Source organism: Thunnus maccoyii, chromosome 20 (genome assembly GCF_910596095.1).
Source record: "Thunnus maccoyii chromosome 20, fThuMac1.1, whole genome shotgun sequence".
NCBI classification, from domain to species: domain Eukaryota; kingdom Metazoa; phylum Chordata; class Actinopteri; order Scombriformes; family Scombridae; genus Thunnus; species Thunnus maccoyii.
In genome coordinates, this window is record NC_056552.1 from 27,915,654 (window position 1) to 27,936,230 (window position 20,577).

General features: G+C 38.3%; 1 protein-coding gene and 1 long non-coding RNA gene across 3 annotated transcripts in view; one reads left to right on the plus strand and one right to left on the minus strand.

Annotated features, from left to right (window-relative positions):
• rbfox3a (RNA binding fox-1 homolog 3a) overlaps window positions 1–11,258 on the plus strand; it is a 143,709-nt gene extending 132,451 nt beyond the window's left edge. For both annotated transcript variants that reach the window (XM_042396425.1, XM_042396427.1), the window contains 2 exons: window positions 8,218–8,296; window positions 10,883–11,258. In XM_042396425.1, the coding sequence (XP_042252359.1) occupies window positions 8,218–8,296; window positions 10,883–10,927 (124 nt within the window). In that variant the 3' untranslated portion in view covers window positions 10,928–11,258. The remainder of the gene's footprint in view (window positions 1–8,217; window positions 8,297–10,882) is intronic.
• LOC121886450 lies at window positions 2,020–5,420 on the minus strand. The gene is made up of 3 exons (XR_006092737.1): window positions 5,382–5,420; window positions 2,609–2,698; window positions 2,020–2,508 (listed from the first exon to the last, which is right to left on the minus strand). It is a non-coding gene; the product is annotated as an uncharacterized LOC121886450 (long non-coding RNA).
• Window positions 11,259–20,577: the final 9,319 nt, after the last annotated feature.

Below are 20,577 nucleotides of genomic sequence, written 5' to 3' on the forward strand. Positions count from 1 at the left end.
ATTTAAACAGACCCGTCAGGTTGAGGGTGTCTGTCAAGACCCAGCAAATGGATATCAACAATGGATCAGACACGGCTCAACTTTCCTGCTACATCAACACATGAGGAACACATGGGGAAATAAATGAGGTGAAAACAATGATTAACCCTTAGGAGTCTTGGGCTATTTTGGCCGTTTTTGCATACTTTTGAATTTGCCTTTATATATCACTTTAAAAAATGTTTAACATGCCAATGTTTGGTATCTTTTTTTTCAGCACAACATCACCTATCTGACCAGACAATTATTTTTTCACTTTGACATACTATATCATCATATTGGACCAAAAAACACACAAAATACATAAAATCCGATCAGGAAAATTGTAGTTTTTTCAACATAAGAAACACAAACATGTTCAACAAAGCATTTTAAAGGTTGCAAATGTAAACACAGGTTGCAAATGTGAACATATAATGGGAAAACCAAGATAAAATCAATCTATATACATCTATTTACAACAAAAAGCAGATGTAACAATAGGCGTTTTTTACTTTTTAGTTATGCCACTCTTCAAAATAGTTGATGTAAACTATTAGACACAGAACGATATTACAGGCCTTGCATTCTCAGAGTGTAATGAGGTTCCCAAATAGTGCAAATATAATATGTCTCTCTCTCTCCCGCCTCTCTCTCTCTCTCCCGCTTCTCTCGCCCGCTTCCCTCTCACGCCCGCATTTCTCCTCCGTAGGTGCTCTTCACAGTTGGCAGTCCTCTATTCCTGAAATGTTGAATCTGTGGAGCACGATCAGCACATTCGAGCATTTTTTTCCATTTCGTCATATGACAAAAAATGACGAAGATATAGAATAAATGCGACGTCTGCCCCGTCTCATCTCGCACGCTTTTACACATGAGTAAACATGATTTTTATATCAACGTATCTCCGTTTTTACTTGGTTTATCAACACCAAACAAAAACTGGCATAGAGTTTCAAGCCAGCACTTTTGACAGAAGTTGACAGCAACACTTAATGTGACTTTGTTTTTATGCTACGACGTCCTGAAACAGACACGTCATTTGATCACGCCGGTGTGATCGGCGACTCCAAAGGGTTAAACTAAAGAAGGAAAGAACTCTGGACAGGTCCTAGTTGCTGCCAGCAGCAGGATCAACACCTTGGAGACCTGATCAAGTCCCATGTATGATGATAAATTAATGATTTAAAATGTTGAACAGTATTTAACAAATAACATTTTTGAGATTACAGTGATCAGGCTTCTTGTTGATCCTCTGTAGGGCAGTGGAGATGGGAAAGAATTCATTAGAAAATGAAGGATGTTTGCAACATTTGAGGCCTGCTGTATGATCCATGATACATTTAATAATGTGTGATCTGCCTGTTAAATTTGTTTCCAAAAATGCGATTCATGCTCCATTAGGAAGGCTTTGAAATTGCAGTAATTCTCTTGACAATATATATGGGTCTGGTGAAGCCCAGATAGGGTTAAGCAAGTCTGAATTTGGGCTCTTTCGCCGCATTTCCCTTACAGTAAGTTAAATTCTGCCAGCCTTAGCCTTCTACCAGAACAACTTATTGTAATAAATCTTGAAGAATCAGGGTAAGATTGCCAGTATTAGTAGGTCACTTCACAACATACCTGACATTATCAATAAACACATCATTCACCTAAATGACTAATCCTTTAAGTATACAGTATGCACACTTAGTGACGTTGCATTCAGGATAATGCAAAATAAAGCAGAGTTTTGGAAACATTAAGTCTTGCATCCAATCAAAGGTTGCAAATTATATTCACTGTTTAAAGTTCCTCAAATTTCATAAACCAATATCAGCACATTCTCTTTGTCACTATCTATAGAATGGTGAAGTAAGAAAATATTAAAGTAATGACTGTTATAAGCCACTGAAGTGCATAGCCCATTAGCAGGAAGAAGTGGATGAAAATTTCAACAACAAAAATATATATATATTTTTTAATTTATTTATTTTGAAAAAGACAGAGGTCATATGACAAAAAACAAGGTGATGAAGCATTAATACAGCTGTACATCAACTGTACAAAGATTAGCCATCTCTTATAATCATCCACTACATTAAAAGACAATGTTTGATTTCAATTAAATTCATTTTCAGTTTTTGTTGACATTGTCAGAATGGTGATAATTCTACTTATTTACATGAGGTTGTAGTGGGTGATGGTGGTGTGCTGGAGTGCATTATATTGAAATATTGACCTAATATTTTGTCTACCCCCTCAAGGTGGACAAAATATGTATAGGCTTTGTACCAATATTATGGCAGAGCTGTTGTATAGGATTGCATTAGATTGCACAGGTGTTCCTAATAATGTGTTTCACTGTGAAAGCCAATCTTGGTAGGTACAGTTAGGGACTCAGACAGCAGACATGAAACCCCAGAAAAAACATTCAAGGTGAGCAACACTCCATCCACAGCTGTCCTCCCTGGTGTCTCACCAGCTCTCTACTCTGGTCCTCTGGAAACTCTATAATAAAAGAAAATGTTTTGTTAAGTTAAACAGATGTCTTAAGTGTCTTAAGTAAATTAAGTGTGACTCTGTTTACTTAAACTTTTACTACACATACCTCCATGTCCATGAGTGCTGGTACATCTTGCCAGCCTGTGACAGGTGAACAAAGTGAAGGAAGCCAGTGTGGTGATACAAGTGAGTAGACCTGAAAAACATGAAGGCAAAATTCCCTGAAAAAGTCCCAACATATTGTCTGTCTACTCCAGTAGAGCCACACATGTAATGCTAAGTTGTGCACCAGCAAAGATTTAATAAGGTAACTGTAATATGACTGAATACAACTGTTCAACAAAGACTATTTTCACCGTTACACATATTTGTTAGTCCTGTTGTAATTTATCTGCACATTGGATTTGAAATGAAATCATGACTGTGAGGTTAATCTTTCCACTTTACCTTGATGGTGTTTACATACACAGATGAACAGTGTAGGAATTGTAGTTTTAGTTTTTACTCGTAACTAAAGTCCTCCAATTCTAGCAGACCAAAGATCATTTGGCCAATTAAAACAAACTTTATCATGATATCTAACATTTGGTGTCAAACTGTTTTAGTCACAGTGTGTCTGAAGTCTGTGATCCCAGAGGACACTTATATTTCCCCTGGTGATTCTATGTCGGACCTGAACTATAAACTGGACTTTAGCCTTTGGTCTGATTTTCGGCAAATGACACACCTCCTCAGCTGGACTGAGGTCAAGTGAATGACAGTGCCAGTGGAGAACATCCCACTGCTGTGTCATGAAAACTCCCCAGCTGCATTTGCTGTATATTTAGTATTGTCCTACAGTTGGCAGACTACCTAAAAAAAGGGGGCTGCAGTTGCTTCACCGTACACCCAATATGGATGTAAACACAAAAAAACTACTTAAAACCAAGTCGGCACTTTCATTTCAGTCATTGTTTCATTTCAAATCAAATATACTGGAGTCAAAACAACCTAAATGTGTCACTGTCTGAATGAAGGACTCTACTCTGCTCTCTACTTACCCGCTGCTAGTTTCCCCCTGGCTGTTTCCAGGTTATCTGGTGCAGTCATAGGGTGAGTTTATGCATCGGCATACCAATGGACTCTGAAGCTAAAAGTTAGCTACAGTGGTGGGCAGGTAAACAATTGTGTATGGCTGGAGAAGTTAATACAATAAAGTCATGCACACAACAAGACCACAAACATAAAGTTGGACTCACCTGTACGTAATGTTAATGTGCAGTGGCTCAGTGCATCTCTGTAACACATGCTGCGTTTTGTTTGAAAATCCCCAGGCTGGTTACACGGCCTCCGCTTCTTTTTTTACATAGTTTTATCTCCAAAGTGTGTAAAAGAAGTTATGAATAATGTTCATTATTTAGGCTATTTGTTTACTTATTTAGTGTAGCTCTCCTTAAATTGAACTGTAGCTAACATACCTAAAACGTACAACTTTTACTTTGAAGGTGAGCTGTCTCTGTTTCCAGCCCTCGACTTCCTGTTGCAATTTTCTTGTACAAGTTGGATAATGGAACAAGCGGACAAGGCGAATTATACTGCACTTCTTAAGACAATGAAATCAGGAAATACCTCGAAATATGGGGTTTCTCATTATACAATGCAAATTAATTATACTTCACGTATGGACCCTATATTTAATGCACGTTTAATTTTCCAAACACAACCTGTCTTGTAGCTCTAGTGAATTCCATTTGTGCTACCCAGAGGGGTGCTGTTTCACACATCTGAGGAAACTTAAAGAAAAATGGGAAATAGCACAGAATAAAATATCTCCTTATTGTCCACCAGGGTGGAAAATTTTCTTCAGCTCACCAAAACATGAAGATGTGACAATACAATAAGTTTCTATAATAGACACTGCATTTAAGGGGGACCACATGGGGGGTCAGGGCTTGTTGCTACTGGGGCACTCACTCCTGTAGTGATGATGATCATTAATTATCATCATATTACTTTTTTTTACTCTCCATATCCACCCCCACTACCATCCTTTCTTTAGGTCTCCCTCTTAAACACAGTCTAACACAAAGTAATGTGCCCATGGAACCTATTATCTTTGTCGTCCAGACCTATGTTAGCTTCTTTTAACTTTTAGAAGAAATTCAACAAACAAGGCACTTAAAGGGCAATCTAAACGAAGCGGTTTGGTAGCTCCAGAGCAAGGGGGATGGAGGGGAAGAATGGGAAAAGAGAGGGGCGTTGTGGGAAGGGATTAGTTCCAAGCCAGTGCTGGTGAAAAGACTGTAAATAAGTCTCAGGAGACAGACAGAGAAAAATACAGAGGGAGACGGCAACTAGGGGGAACCTAGAGGAGAGAGATGGAGGTGAAGAAGAGATTATAGAATGGGACACTATCAGAGAATAGTACTAGCTCTCTCCAAAACTCTGTCCTTGTTTCTTCTGCTGTCCAACTCTGTGTCCTCTTTTTCAACCTCCTTTCTTCTAAATATTTTCCTTATTTTCAGACATACATATATATATATATATATATATCACATATATGTCACAATGTTGGATGTCCATGTTAAAAGTGGCCGATGTGTCAAATAATGAGGTAAACATATGCAGAAGTAATCCCTGTGCGCAAAAAGCACCGGCTTTAGACTGCTCTGAACACTTGTTTTCCAACAGCTTTTTCTAATTTCAGTCTGAGCTGACATCGGCTCATGACATATTTCTACATATGGTCATCTACTCCACGCATAGCATGCAAGTTCACTACTCCACTCCGCTAACATTATGGCATTTTTCCATTGTTTTGGGGGTAGTCACACAGAGCCATGATTCCATTACACAGCACAGCAAAGTAAATAAATAAATTAAGTAAATAAATATTTTACCTGTTGGAGGTGTGCTGGTTGTCTGCAGCTCTTTATCAGACATCATCATCACTGTGGCTGTTTCTGCTTGTACGATTCCTCCCTTCATTATTTCTAACTGATCCACGCAACAAACAGCTCCAAATATGTTGTTGTTTTGACCAGTTTTTAGCAGTGCTGACAAAGCTCTGCTAATTCAGTGAAGAACACATAGACAATAAAAGTCTCCTGTTATTTAGTCATTGAAAAGATTTTAAATTGAAGCAGTAAAGCAGGAAATGTTGGATATGCATCAGCAGTAACTTTACACAACTCAGATACGTAAAGTTGACCAATCAGAACAGAGTGGGCTCATTGGGAGGGGGCCTTAAAGAGACAGGAGCTCAAATGGACTGTAAAGAGACACAATGTATACTGAGGAGCTGCATAAAGGGTAGATAAATAAGGAGTTTTTGAACAGTGAATCATGCAAAACTATTCTAGTGGAGTCCAAACATAAAAATTTAGAGCTGGAAATGAGCAGAATAGGTCCTCTTTGATGTTCTTATTTTTCTCTCCCTACAGTCATCTACTCTTACCACTCTGCCTTTTTCTTTTCTTATCTTTCTCTCTATTTTCCCTCACTGGCTGACATTACTTTTATTGCAATCCTTTAAATACTCATCTTCTTTTTCTCATAAATTGAAACAGGTAAAACAAATCATTGCAACCACATACTCTCACCTTTACAACATACATTTATAGGGGGACACCGATTGCATTGTCATCCTATAGGCCAATTTTTAGTATGAGTGAGAGGGGAAAATGATTCTAGATCTCTCCTTCTGACCACAGTTAGAATTGATGGCCCAATGCCTTATATGTCTTGTGTATACTCATTGTAGTTGGCACTCTCTATCCATTATCAACCTATTCAATCAAAGCTAACATCCACAAGGTTCATGTCTGGTTTGAGTTGGGAAGTTGGAAAATAATTAACAGTATTTCCCAACTGATTAAATTCCCCTTTGATTTGTATTGGTTCAAAGAATCCATATAATTTTATGTTTAGGGAACAAGTCAAAAGGTCACTGAGTGTGAATATACTGATCTACTACCTCATAAACAAAAACCTCCTTCAGATGCAGAGCCGCCCTGACCTACCAGGAGCCTCCAGCAGGTGGTAAATAACATACAGTATATTTGCGGGAAAATAAAATCAAAATTTAAAATAATCATGAGCTTGTTCATAGCATTAAAACCACTTGTTTGGGATGTAATCATTCCACCCAAAATTGGAACTGTATTAGAACATATAATTGGTTATGGATACATGATCCTTGAAAGCAGGCTGGATTACCAACTGGGCAAAGTGGACATATGCCCCAGGTTCACTGTGTGGCAATCATTTATTGATAATTTTATTAAGCACAAATATGGTAATATGTACCACCAAAGCAAAATATAAGCTGAAATGATAAGGGCCTTAATGCAGCTCTATTTATTTTTCAAAGCTTGAGGCCATCTTGTAGAGGATGAAGAGGTCAAAACTCCAGGAACACTTGTAGTTTAAAGAACAAGTTTATTGTGAGACCATGTCTTGGCTTGTGGCCTTCATCATGGTCATCTTGTAGTGGCTCCTAGTGTCGAAGTCTGTATTTATAACCATTATTATTTCAGTAGTTGTTAAATTATGTCCCATAGAGCATATCCCTTTATAAATATATGTTTAATTAAACTAACTGACACACACAAACCTGGGACAGGTAGTATTACATTATAGGAATACTTGATTTTCTAGGGCCTCGGGCAAAATATTAAAATCCTGCCATGTGTAGTCTGCTGTGTGCTGCTGTGTGTACCTGAAGGGTACTTACAGTTATCAAGATACACACACAATTCAAAGATAGGGGGAGAAGTAGGGGGTCAATAGCAGTCATCAGCTCAAATTTTCCCCTGGATCCCTTAGAGAGTTGACCCAGCTTTGCCTTTATGTTGTAGCCAAACAATACAAGAGATGAGTAGTGTATCAAATCATTGCTTAATTTGTATGTAGTCAAGGCACATTCACAGAGTTTCTAACTCATGTCCTAATTTGAGGTGGGAATTATTTAAATCCTTATCCAATTGTGCTGCAATTGTGCTTCTATTGGGCCCTGAAGCGATACTGTCAGACTTGATAAATGCATGCCCTGATCTTTGAAATATATCCATAGACATGTGTTTAGCTACAAGCTATATACATACAGTACTGTGCAAAAGTTTTAGGCACCAAAATTAAAGTAAGGATGCTTTCAAAAATAATGCTATGTATAGTTTTAATCACTTCAGCTTCAAACAAAGTTCAGCAAAGAGAAAATAACTAAATCAAATCAGTATTTGGTGTGATCACACTTTGCCTTTAAAAATGGCACCAGTTCTCCTCAGTACGCTTGTGCACAATATTTCAAGGTTCTTGGCAGGTCTGTTGTTCAACCATCTTGAAGAACAAGTTTCTGTTCTTCTGTGGATTTAGGTGACTCAGTTGCTTCTATCTCCATGTAATCCCAGACAGACTCGATGATATTGAGATCATGCCTCTGTGGGGGGGGGCATATCATCTGTTGCAAGACTCCTTGCTCTTCTTGTCGCTGCAAATAGTTCTTTATGACTCTGGCTGTATATTTGGGGTCGATGTCATGCTGCAGAATAAATTCGGAAGTGATCAGACACCTCTCTGATGGCATTTCATGATGGATAAGAATTTAAACTTATCTAAAGTGCCTAAAACTTTTGCACAGTACTGTATGTCTGTTGAACATCTTGGTGAAGCTACTGTAGGTTTTAATGTTTTCTGCTATATCATCATAGTAAACATTGTCTGTCTTCTCTTCTATAGTTATGGCAGAGTCTATGCAACAGCAGACCCATATCACCATACAATTGGTCCTGCAGCCACATACAGTGTGGGCACTATGGTGAGTCTATTCCCTGTTTCTTAGCTGCTGACTGTCTGAATATTGTGCCACTGTATGAGGTATCAATATGAACTATGTCTGGTGCAGCATCCTCATACTATTGTCTTTGATAACATATGACACAGCATCTGGACACATGGGTGTTTAACTTTACTGGAGACACAAGAAAAGGTCTACTGAACTATTCATACAAACTACTTAACTAACTGAACTATTTAACATAAATGAATAACTCAAATCAATCATTTGTTAATTGTTTTATTAATAGTCAAGGAAGATCTTTAACAAAAGAGCCTATTTTACTCTTCAACTTCTTGTTCCTATGAATCATCTTTCCCTCTGAGAGACCCATTTTCATGTTTGATATGAATCTTTGCCTCTTCAGTAAATGAAAAAGGGACTTTGCGTTATTCTCAAACTCTCCATTCAGTTTCATTGACCTGAAGCTTTTTGCTTGAAATGCAACTGAGACTGAGAATTCTTCCCCACAGGAAACAGTCTCTTCACATTTTTCAAGAGGAGACAGTCAAATGGTTAATGTTTGTTTTTAGCTAGCTTTGCAGCTAACATCAAAGATGAAAATATTCTTTCTAAAGAAAGAAACAGAGCACCCCAGATGATGGGGAAAACAGAAAGTACAATTTGTTTTCTTTCATGGGTGTGGGTAGAGATTTTGTCCAAAGATTAAGGACCATCTAGTACATGCTTCGATGTGCCATGGCATATTAAAGTTGAAAGAGAAAAAGATAGACCACAAAAGTAGGAAAGAACAAGGAGAGGAAGATTTAAAGTTCCAAACCGAAGCTGTTGCTAAATGCAGCATCTTGAACTCCAGGAAGATGAGGATTGATGCTGAGTGCTGACATGCTTGTGGTGATGGAAATCGAAAGCCCCACCACCTCCCCTATTTGTCCCCCAAACACCCCTCTTCCTCCCCTAGTGCAGCTGCTAGCTAAAAGCCTTCATTAATTACAACCATTATTTCCTCTTCATTTACTTAATTAAAACAGTGGCCTGTGTTTTCCTCTCTATTACTTTACACTTTCTTCTCTTTTTTATTCAAATTACTCCTCCCTTTTTCCCCATCCTCACACATGTAATCCAAACCCATCTCTACAAATTTGTATTACTGATTCTCAGTTAAACTTTATCATGCATCACATACTGAACTGTAACCTCAAGCAAAACAAAACTTTTCAGATCGAGGTAATAATGATGAGATTGATAAAGGTAGAATTATGGGTGAATAAGTGGCTAATTTTACCCACAACTTTTCTAAATGAGAAAAACTTTAAATGTTAATGAATCTCTTCATTGTGCCTTGTGTGATTCTTGTCCTAAGTTCTATTTTCTACACAAAGAGAAAAGATGGGATCAAATTGATTAGTAATTCTATCGGGTCCCGCCAGTCTAGCTCAAACTCATATATGTGGAGGTCTGGGTTACCAAGCATAAAAGTAGAGCCAGGTTCAACTTTTTTCAGATGACCCTATGTGTTTTTTTTAATGGAGTCCTCAACATTGCTGCCACTACTGTGTCAACACAGGGGCTGTATATTTTCTTACAATGCTAATGTCTGTCAGTGCTAAGTCTTTTAGTTGAATGCTCATAACAATAATTTCTCATTTTGACCATAGTTTAAAATAAGAATTGTTAAAAGGTTGATATTGACAGTAAAAAAATATATATATATTGTCATTGCAAGTAATTGGAGGTTTGCGGAATTTTCCAATATTGATGCTCTTGCCTGGCAAATAATCTGATCACAGCCTCAGTACCTGGAACCTGGAGAGTGATACAGATCCAGCTTTTCTTCAGTCCCTATTCAACTAAGCAGGAGGCAGACACCTAGAATTGGGAAACCATCTTGTTTATTTCTGAAATTATTGTAATTCTTATTGCCCATCTGGTTGATCTACTGCATATACAGTAAAGGCCAAGCTGTAATGGTTCCAATTTTTTAGTGTTAAAATCAATAGTGTATTCTTATTATTTGATTGTGGGTTCACTGGAGAGCTTCCGGGTGACAAATATTTGGCGTTCTAAATGCCAAATAATAGTTTTGGAGTTGCAGATATGCCTTGCAGAGAATCATTGTTCCAAATAAGAGATATTAAAGCTTAAAGAGATGTATGTTTTTCAGATTTTTTTGCTTGAGATGTCTCCAAAACTGTGACACCAAAATAACTGTGATGGTTGTGCCTTGCTGGCTTCCTCCTTTTTGCCCAAACTGAGAGATCTTGGCTATCGCAATTAGTGAGAGCAAGGGTTAGCTGGAGCTGTTAGGGATTCAATGTCATGTTCAGGGACATGTCATGAAATAGCAGATCAACATAGGAGATTTTTAAAATGTTTTTTTAAATATAATCTATGATACATTGCTTAATTCTAACAAGGGTCAAAAAGAAAGACAATCTTCCCTAACTAGCTTATGCATAAAATTCCTCTCAATAAAACAAGAGACAAGTTGAAAAAGGGAGGAACGTTTCTTTGGACAAAAGAGAGAAGTTAATTTTAATATTAATATTATAAACTAAGGTTCTACATTGAATACTGATTTGAGCTTTTTCATCTTTGATGTTGCAGGCTAGCCTTTACAGAGGAGGGTGCAGTCGCTTCACTCCCTACTAGAAAAGAGGGAGACACGCCCCCTTTCCTTCCCCAGCAAAACAAACAAACAAAAAAACAACAACAACAAATGAAATCACTAAATAACCATCTCCACCCTCTTCATGGAAAACTAAAAACAAAATGCTTCCAGGTGACAAATGCGACTCTGAAATGCAAGAATCATTCCCAAGTTGCTTCCCCATTTACAGAGTGTATACATGGTCATTTATTGATGTAATGTATTATTTTGAAAAAGAACATTTTGTTACTCTGTATTGACTTGAATGTATTTGCATTGAAATGTCTGTAGTGGAAAAAGTCGTCAATGTGGGGAAACACTTCGAACATGAAACTTTTAGTCCCCTCATTCTTTTTCTTGTTGGTCTGTAACTCAGCTCCCTTGGAGTGGCGTTCTGTGCTAGTTTTAATTCCACATAATTTTACTACCTTTATTGTTTCAATTAGTCTTAGTGCAATTTCAGTTTGAGCAACAAATATCAGATTGGATTTATTGAGTAAATGATATAGCCATTGCACCCCAAGAAAACTGGTTCCATTCTAAGTGAGCCAATGACTAGAGCTGAGTTTCAGAGTGACTTAATGATGGGACTCAGAACTGTTCAGCCCAAAAGATGTAACTGCAGCAAAATGCCTACCAGGAAGTGATGCATAATGAAACCCAGATGGTGAGAGGAAGAGTGTGATACTGAACCTGAATGCAAGATGAGGAGATGTAAAGCAAGGTGTGGAGAAAGAGCTGTGGTAGCCATTGCAAAATGGGCTGCAGTGTGTTAGAGCCAATTGATTGCTGGCATAGTGCCAGGGGCAGGAGATATCCCATTACTGCTGAATGGATTTAAAGGAGAAAGCCACATTGTTTCCACACAATGCTTCTTATGGTTTCATGTCTCCTCATGACCTGCACATAATAAGCAATAATCCCACATTTGTTACATGCATATGGAGGGATACTGACAAATATTTTTGACTTCTTACCATGTTCATGTTAATGCTGCACTAATTGCATTTTGACTACTAGGAGGCATGAAAAACAGCAAAACCTGCCACCACATATCAGAGGTTTAAATTGTTGTGGCTATTGTGTCTACTTTCTCATGCAGCAGACACAGAGCAGCATTTGCATTTGGAATGTGTCCACCGGGATGGATGTAGGTCCAACTTCACACTACACACATTTTCAGTGGACATGGAAGCTGTGATAGCAGTTGCAAAGAAACATGCCAATTTGTTATTTCTGTAAGTAGACTAACAACATGAATAGCCTGTACACCAGTGTCCTTTCTCTTCCACACTTGTCGTTATTTTTGAGGACATTTTTCTGTTGCTCCTTACATGAATTTAGAAGGTTGCTATGTAGGATGTTCATGTCCTTATTCTCAATCTTGCACACAAAGCTCTCATTGGTTGGTTGTTTCGCCAGTCAAGGAAAACAGCTGTCAATTAGCACAACACCAGACTCATTTCATTTGTGGAGATGTAAGTAGTGATTCACAGGTCTGGAACCAGGGTAGGTCTCCAAATATCTTTGGCTCTTTAGCTGCTAGATGTTCCACTCGTCACCTGCCCATTACTAACTTTACCTGTCAATCACTTGGTGCAAAGCATGTTGTGGGTTTATCTAAGCATTTTTGCAGGAAACTGCTGCTGACAGAGATTGAGTGCAGCTGAGACACATAGTAAGTGGTCCATAGAATCAAAACAAAGAGGTAAGAGAGGCACAAAGACAGCTACAACACAGAACACAGTCTATAACATCACAGTGCAATTGAATTGGATCTTTTACATTAAAGTAGATGTTCATCACTACAAAAATCTGCAATTAGGAAGAGTTTTTGTGTAATTTATTGGTATGAATGGGGCTTCCATCCTGACAAGAATACAATTTGAGGGACAATATACAGCCATTGTATTTATTTGTAAATTCTCAAGCACAAAAATATTCATTAAAATACAAAATACTGCAATTTCCATTCAACCCTGTTCTGTAAAGTGTCAGGCTTCTAAATCCATATCCATTTTATGCAAGAGAAAAACTTTTCTTTGATTTTTTTGTTAGCATTCAGATCTACTGCAGGAGTTTCACAGGAGAATGTTTTAGTGATTTGGTATAGATTGGCTGTAATGGAAATGGGTGTAGGTCTAGGGAGTAGCTTAGTATTGATTACTCCCTTTCTCCAGGCATCTATCTTCACTCTGAGGATACAAGTTAGAGACAGACAACAATTTGTGATATTCTAATTCACCCACAAAAACAACCTCTGACCGTGTTATTGGATGGATCCTAAATGTAAACACAAGATCTCTCACTTATTTCAGTTTGATAAGCTTTCTGTGAGTCATCACCCAGAGCTCAAATTCAAGACCAATGAAGAAGAAAGAAACACGAAAAGAAGAGCAGTGAAGCCAGTGCACACATAGATGCTCAGATCAGTGTGTGTAATTATAACTCTTTTCTATCAGCTGCAAGTACTGGAGGGTCATTCAGACAACAGAGAGCCTGCTTAACCTAAGCTTAATCCATGCTCTTGAAAATAGAATGCAAAACTGCTGCGCTGCTCACATTCACATGACACTTTTTTAGGAATTAAAATATGAGATCACAGGCAAGAAAAGATTAAGAAACCCAATTTTTGAAAGTTCTCCAGAAGACAATGCATAAAGCATTGAAACAGGCTTGAAACACCAGAAAAAGCATGGCGCCAAATGAAAATATTTAATCAACCAATTGCAAGGAGAAGAGTGAGCTTCATCAGGCTCACTTGACAATCAGGAGAAAATATCAAAGGTGGTATAGGAGAATCAAATTGGAAGATCACAAGCTCCATATAAATTATTGTTTAGCAAAACAAAATGATAATCACATTACTCACAAAAGAAATCTATTGTCTTTGCAGCTTTGAAGCTGAAATTTGAAATCTTACTGCTCTGGCTAGCAGCATGCCACTTTTATGACTGACAATGCTAATACAGTCTGTTCAAAACTTTTAGCTTAGGAGATGTGCTAAAAGCAACACAGACAACACTCCCTAATACACTCAAGCATTCACCAATCTCACTCCTTCTCTCATAGTCACACATACACAAAGACACACACATACAAACTCTCTCACCAGTAAATAGCATCTGTGCCTGCTGTATCTGATGGGATCGTAAAAGGGAGTCCGTAGTGCAGGAGGAAAGGGAGTGTGAAGAGAAGCCACAACTGAGGCAATTTACCCAACAGATTAGAGATAAGAGAGTTCAGTCAATAACCACTGATCTCATTTGAAGATATACCAGACTCAATAGACACAAACACACACACATTCACACTAGTTGCTCTATTGCTGTCACTGTTGTGTCTGTCTGTAGACTGTCTTTTCTCTCACTCTCTTGCTGTTTCTAATGAGGATAAGGCCAGTGTTGCAGTAAATATGCATCGGACAAATCTCCCACTCCCTGTCTAACCACACGTCTTCTTTTTTTTTTCTTTACACAGACAAAATATGACCTTAATTTAACATGTCTGCAACTTCTTAAGACAAGCCCTTATACTCAGCCTTCAAACTTCCCCACTGTTTCCTCAGGCTACTGAGGCTGAGGCCAGACTCAAGCTACATTACAGTCCATGCTACATTGTATTTTCAGACAAACCTGGAATGTAAACAGTCCTTCCTATATGTTATGAAGTTTAGATGCATTTCATTGAAAGGATATTTTTCTTATTGTCAAGAAATCCTATTAGAAGACCAAAACCAATAATGGATTGATCCCACTTACAAGCCTGTTACATCTTATTCTTTGGTGCCCTAGATCTCCGTTGTTGTCCAAAAACTATTAAAACAAAATCAGTGCACATCTTGCAGAGTTAGGCTGCAGTCAGTCATGTTTGATTTTGTCATGTAATCTGTTAACTGTACATAGGAGACTTTTGTTTTTGTTGTTTAAGTTTAGCCTTTAACCCTCTAAAACCTACATAGAAGCGCCTGGACAATATATATCATATGATTTAGGGGAACCTGTCTTTTCTTTCTGGTGCAGTGTAAAGTCACCATCATGCCATATTTGACCAAAAAAGAAAAATGCCCAGTGATTGAATAACTCCATAGTCAACCAGGGAATTTTTGTTTTTATCAATGTGAAGAGTTGTATTTAGGTCTTTTAGAGCATCACATAAAGTCTGGTGCAAATCCACCTTTTCCTCAGTGAGTACAGTCATTTATTTGCACATTGTCCTGGGCATTTTCTCAGTAGGCAGTATGACAATATATACATTTTGGTGCTGTGTTAATATTTCACCTCTGAGAGTAAATTCAAATTCAGTTAAGCTTTATTGGCATGACAGAACAGAAACCTATATCGCCAAAGCAGTACAGAAAATTATAAACACTGACAGATGATTGTTTAATAATTGTACAATAATATCCAAATATCAACAATAATGTTAAATACAATATAATAAAAGGCATTTTTTTTACAGATGTACTCACACAGAAACATGTACTACAGAGCTTGTTTCTCTCAGAGTATGACAAGATTTAACATATTTTGCAGCTATTAATGCACATTGACTTTTCTCCCCACATAGATAGGACAGTTTCTGAGGATCGGGGAGGTGGATAAACCCAGGATATATATGATTTATTTTTTCGAAAAAAAACCTCTCTCAAATCCTTATATTTGTCACAGTATAATAGGAATTGAGATTCTGTCTCAATTTCTCTTTTATGACAAAGTGAACACAGCCCGGCCTCCCTAGGGAGCCTGTTCTGCCTGTGACGGCCTGTTTCTATGGCCAGGCTGTGTCCACTCAATCTGTACATGGTCAGTGTTTTCCTTAGCTTTCCTATCAGTCACAGTGGTCAGGTACTCTGCCATCATGTACTCTCTGTTTAGGGTCAAATAGAATTCTAATTTACTTTGTGATTTTGTGGTTTCATTCCAATATTTGATATTATTTTCTTTTTGTTTTCAGATAATTTGGTTGGGCCAGATTGTTTTTGGTATGTGTGGGCAGAGCTTCAGCAGCAGCTGGCAGAGGGGACTCTGATCTTTGTTCAACTTGTGGCACTGAAGGGCTTTGTACTGGTAGGAGTGGGGGTCGCTAGATTGAAGGTGTTTATAAAATTTGATGGCTGGCCTCTGAATTTTAATTATTAAAGGTTATAGACCAAGCTCTGCCCTGCATGCATTATTGACTGTGTGTCTGAGAACTCTAAGGGCCCTATCTTACACAAAGCAGTGCCATGCGCGACGCAAGTGGCTTTGTTATTTTAAGACCGATGCAGGTGTCATTTTCCCGACCAGCGCCTATGTTGTTCAAATAGTAAATGCACTTGCGCCCATCAGAGCACCCATGGGTGTGTTGGTCTTAAAATGAGGTGTGGTCACGCGCATTGTTGGAGCATTGCTATCTAGAGGCAGCAGAGAGCGATTGCGCTATTGACCAACAAAAACCTGGTGAGAAGTGTTAATGTGAAGTTAATGGCGCAGTGTTTCACTGTTATTTTAAGGGTATATTATCAAGACAGTAATATGCGCCTACATAGGCGGGTGCACAACGTGTGTAACCCTGCTTGTTATACACACACAGGACACGCAGCAGTGCACAAACATGCAAAAGATTACAAATAAAAGGATTACAATGTGAAAGATTATTATTGTGTACATCAACATATTTTTAAAAATACATGTCAGAATTAGCTAATCACAGTAATGACAGATGAAATTTTCTAATTATTTGACCAAATCGTGGCAATACACGTAGGTATTTAAACAGACGGACAACAATGGATCAGACACAGATCGACTTTCCTGCTGCATCAATACTTGAGGACATGAGGAACACATGAGGAAGTAAATGAGGTGAAAACAATGATTACACTTAAGAAGGAACTAAATCTGGACAGCCTCTATCTGCTGCCAGCAGCAGGATCAGCACCTTGGAGAGCTGATCAAGTCCTGATAACTGTGTTAATGATTCTTTACATGATTAAAATTAATGATTTTATTTTTGAACAATATTTAACAAATAATCTTTTTTAACATTTTTGAGAGTACAGTGATCAGGCTTTCATACTTTCAGCAATTAAAACCTTGTTGATTTTACCTGTTACCCCATTACTGAACAAAACAACTTTAAAGACACCAAAGCTGTAATTAAAAAAACCAACCTTTTCAAAAACCTATCGAAAATACATTTGCAACAAATTAATAATCAGGATCTTACACTGATGGTCTGGGGCCACGGGAGGGTCCAGGAGCAGTAGGGGCCAGTGTGCTTGAGCAGATCCGTTTCCTCTTATTCTTACTACTCCTCTTACTACTTGGCAAATGCACCATCAATCCGCAATCCACCAAGGTGCAAGTGCATGTGGCTTTTAAGGGGAATGGGAGATGATACTTTGATTGGTTTATTGCATGTCACACCGAAAACACACCCATGATTAATTAGGAGACTATGGACAACCGCTTTGAACCATGCGCCTGGCGCAGCGACCATTTTTACCGCCGTTAAAATAGCAAAAGGGGATTTGGACACACCTTAAATGCAATTGCGCCATGCGCTTCAGACACTTTAGATCGTTAAAATAGGACCCTAAGTATGTTTTTGCACAGTTCTGCATGCCAGCGGGTGTTTTCCCCATTTTGGGAGGTCTTGGTTGGTAAGTGGACCCCACATTTCACTACCATGTAACATTATTAGCCCTATAACTGAATTTAGAATTTTGAGCCAGGTCGTAATTGGAAGGTCAATTGGTATTTTTCTTTTGATGGTGTAAAAAGCCCTTCTTGCCTTCACCTTCAGCCCATTCACAGCCATGCCAAAATGTCCAGTGGAACTGATATTCAAGCCTAAATATGTATAATGTTTTGCATGCTCATTTTCTATATTTCCTAATATGAATTTATTTTTCTGAGAGTTGGATATTTTTAGGAAGGTCAATATTTTCGTCTTCTCGATGTTTACAGTTAGGGCCCATGTTTGACTGAACTTGTGAAGGACATCCAGGCTCTGCTGTAAGCCCTCTCTGGAGGGAGACAGAAGAACCAGGTCATCAGCAAACATCAGACATTTGACCTCTGTGTCCTGCAGAGTTGCACCAGGAGCTGTGGATGTTTGCAGTTGTTCTGCAAATATATTTGTATATATGTTAAAAAGGGTTGGTCTCAAACTGCAGCCCTGTTTCACTCCACAGTACTGTCTGAAGTAACTGATTCTTTTGTTTCCAATTTTAATTGTACACCTGTTATTCAAATAAATTGATTTAATTAGATCATAGGTTTTACCTATCACTCTCTGATAATCAATAAAAGAGCCTTTCATGCCAAATACAATCAAAGGCCTTTTTGAAATCTATAAAACATGATTTTTTTTTTTTTTTTGGTGTACATGTGTGTTAATGAGAGTGGTGAGGGTGAAGATATGGTCAGATGTGCGATGGTTAGGCATGAATCCAATCTGACTTTTATGCAGGACATTGTGCTCATCGAGGAACTCAACTATACGGGAGTTGATGATGCTGCAGAGTAGCTTGCCCATACAGCTGCTGACACATATCCCTCTGTAACTCTGGGGGTCAAATCTGTCTTCGCTTTTAAATATAGCTGTAATAAGACCATTATTCCGATTCTCAGGAAAATATCCCACACTCAGAATTAGGTTGAACAATTTTAGAATAGCCAATTGGAATTTTTCTGTGCTGTATTTCAGCATTTCATTTAGTATCCCATCAGGTCCACATGCTTTTTTGCTTTTGAGGGTCTTCAGTTTTGTTTTCAAATTGTAGTGTTGTTCCCAAGTAAAGTGTGAACATGTTGAGTCCATATGTCTCCGTCCTGTATGACCAGCTCCTTAGGCTCAGACTGACAGACTGAGTTCCACTGGTCCCAGAAGGAGTTAGACTCTATACTCTCTTCAAGTAGGCAGAGCTGTTTCTCACTTTGGTTTATCTTTTTGATTCTGATTGTATTTTTATATGTCTTGAGTGGTTCACAATACTGAGGGTGTATATGATTGTTTGTAGGATCTCTGTGTTTCAGGTTAGATCATTTTCTAACTTGTTTTTTCAGGTTTTACATTCTTTGTCAAACCAATGGTTCTTTTTGTTGTTTTTCTTTTGTTTGTATGTAGTTTCAATTTAGCTTTATTTGCTGTTCTCTTGAAGATGTAATTAATATTTTGGACAGCCTCACATATGCCTTCAGTAGTGGGAGGGTAGGGGTATTCTATAAATTCTTCTTGTAATAATTGAATTTCCTCACTATTGCTGGCCTCTTTGTATTGCCCAGTGCTGTCTGGGCCCCATCTGTATGTCCTGGGTATGTTGAACAGCTTGCTGGGTTTTGCGTGTGTGATATTGTTGTGTTTGAGGAAGAGGGTGATTTGGTTGTGGTCTGATAAAGGGGTTTGGGGCTTGACTGTGAATGTGCTGAAAGAGAAAGGGTCCATGTCTGTGATCATATAATTTAAAGTTCTGTTGCCACAAGTTGAACAATAAGTGAACCTTCTCAAAGAGTCCCCTCTTACCTGACCATTGACCATATACAGACTGAGGCTTCTGCAGAGTTATAACAGCTCCCTCCCATTACTGTTCATCAGAGTGTCAAAATTGTTTCTAGGAAGCAGATGTAGGTGAATAGTAGGAGCTTGCTGGGTGATAAAACTGTCTCCTTGACTACTGATGACTTCAGGTTGTGCACCAGTCCAGGCATTAAAATCACCTCATATTATTATATTTCCCTGCCCCTGGTAATGACATATTTGTGACTCAAGGCAGGGAAACATGTCATCAGAGAAGTAAGGGGACTCACAGCACCTAGATATATATCCTCTTCTGTAGGGATAAGATCTCTTTTTATTTTCAGCCAAATATATTTTTTTTCTGATTTTGAGAATTTGTAGTGAATTGTGTAAATTTGACTTGTATCATATAATGAGTCCTCCTGAGTCTCTGCCTTCATTAACAGTAGATAATATCTGGGATGGGGCAATAATCTCTCTGTAGTTGGGAGGGCAGTGTGTGGGTACATCACCTCTACACCATGTTTTTGATAGGATTATGATATCATTATTATTTTTACTATTTACAAAATGAGAGGTTTTACTCTTCAGACCAAAGACTGAGGAGTATAACAAAACATGCTTCAAAAAAACAACCCCACCACTATCCATCTGCGGCCATTCTGCATTTGTACTTCTCGAAGTTGGCAACCCTACACACATATTTTGCAAGAAAAAACTGGAAAGCCATCAGCAGTCATTGGGAGAGGATGCACAGAAAGCTGCCAGAAGAAAACAGAGTAGCTGTCTACTGCAGGGACAGCTAGCAGCAGCTGGCTTCATCTCTTGTTGCATTTACTTGCACTCAGACAGTAGAGTTTCGCTCTTGTAAATATCTGACCAGCGACAACTTTTTAAATATATAATTTTGAATTATATATTGGCAGCTGGGGTGGCAAGGCATTATTTAGCAGCTGCCACCCCATGCCACCCCGGTAGATCTGCCCCTTACAGTCTCTCCTGGAAATTATTGTGTTGCACTCAGCTCTTCACATGAAAAATGACATAGTTGTGTCATGAATAAAAAAGAGCTACAGAGAGAAGATGAAACCTTGACTACTTTCTCAGCCAATCGCTGCATGAAGTGGGTGTGAATGTCGGCTTGTTC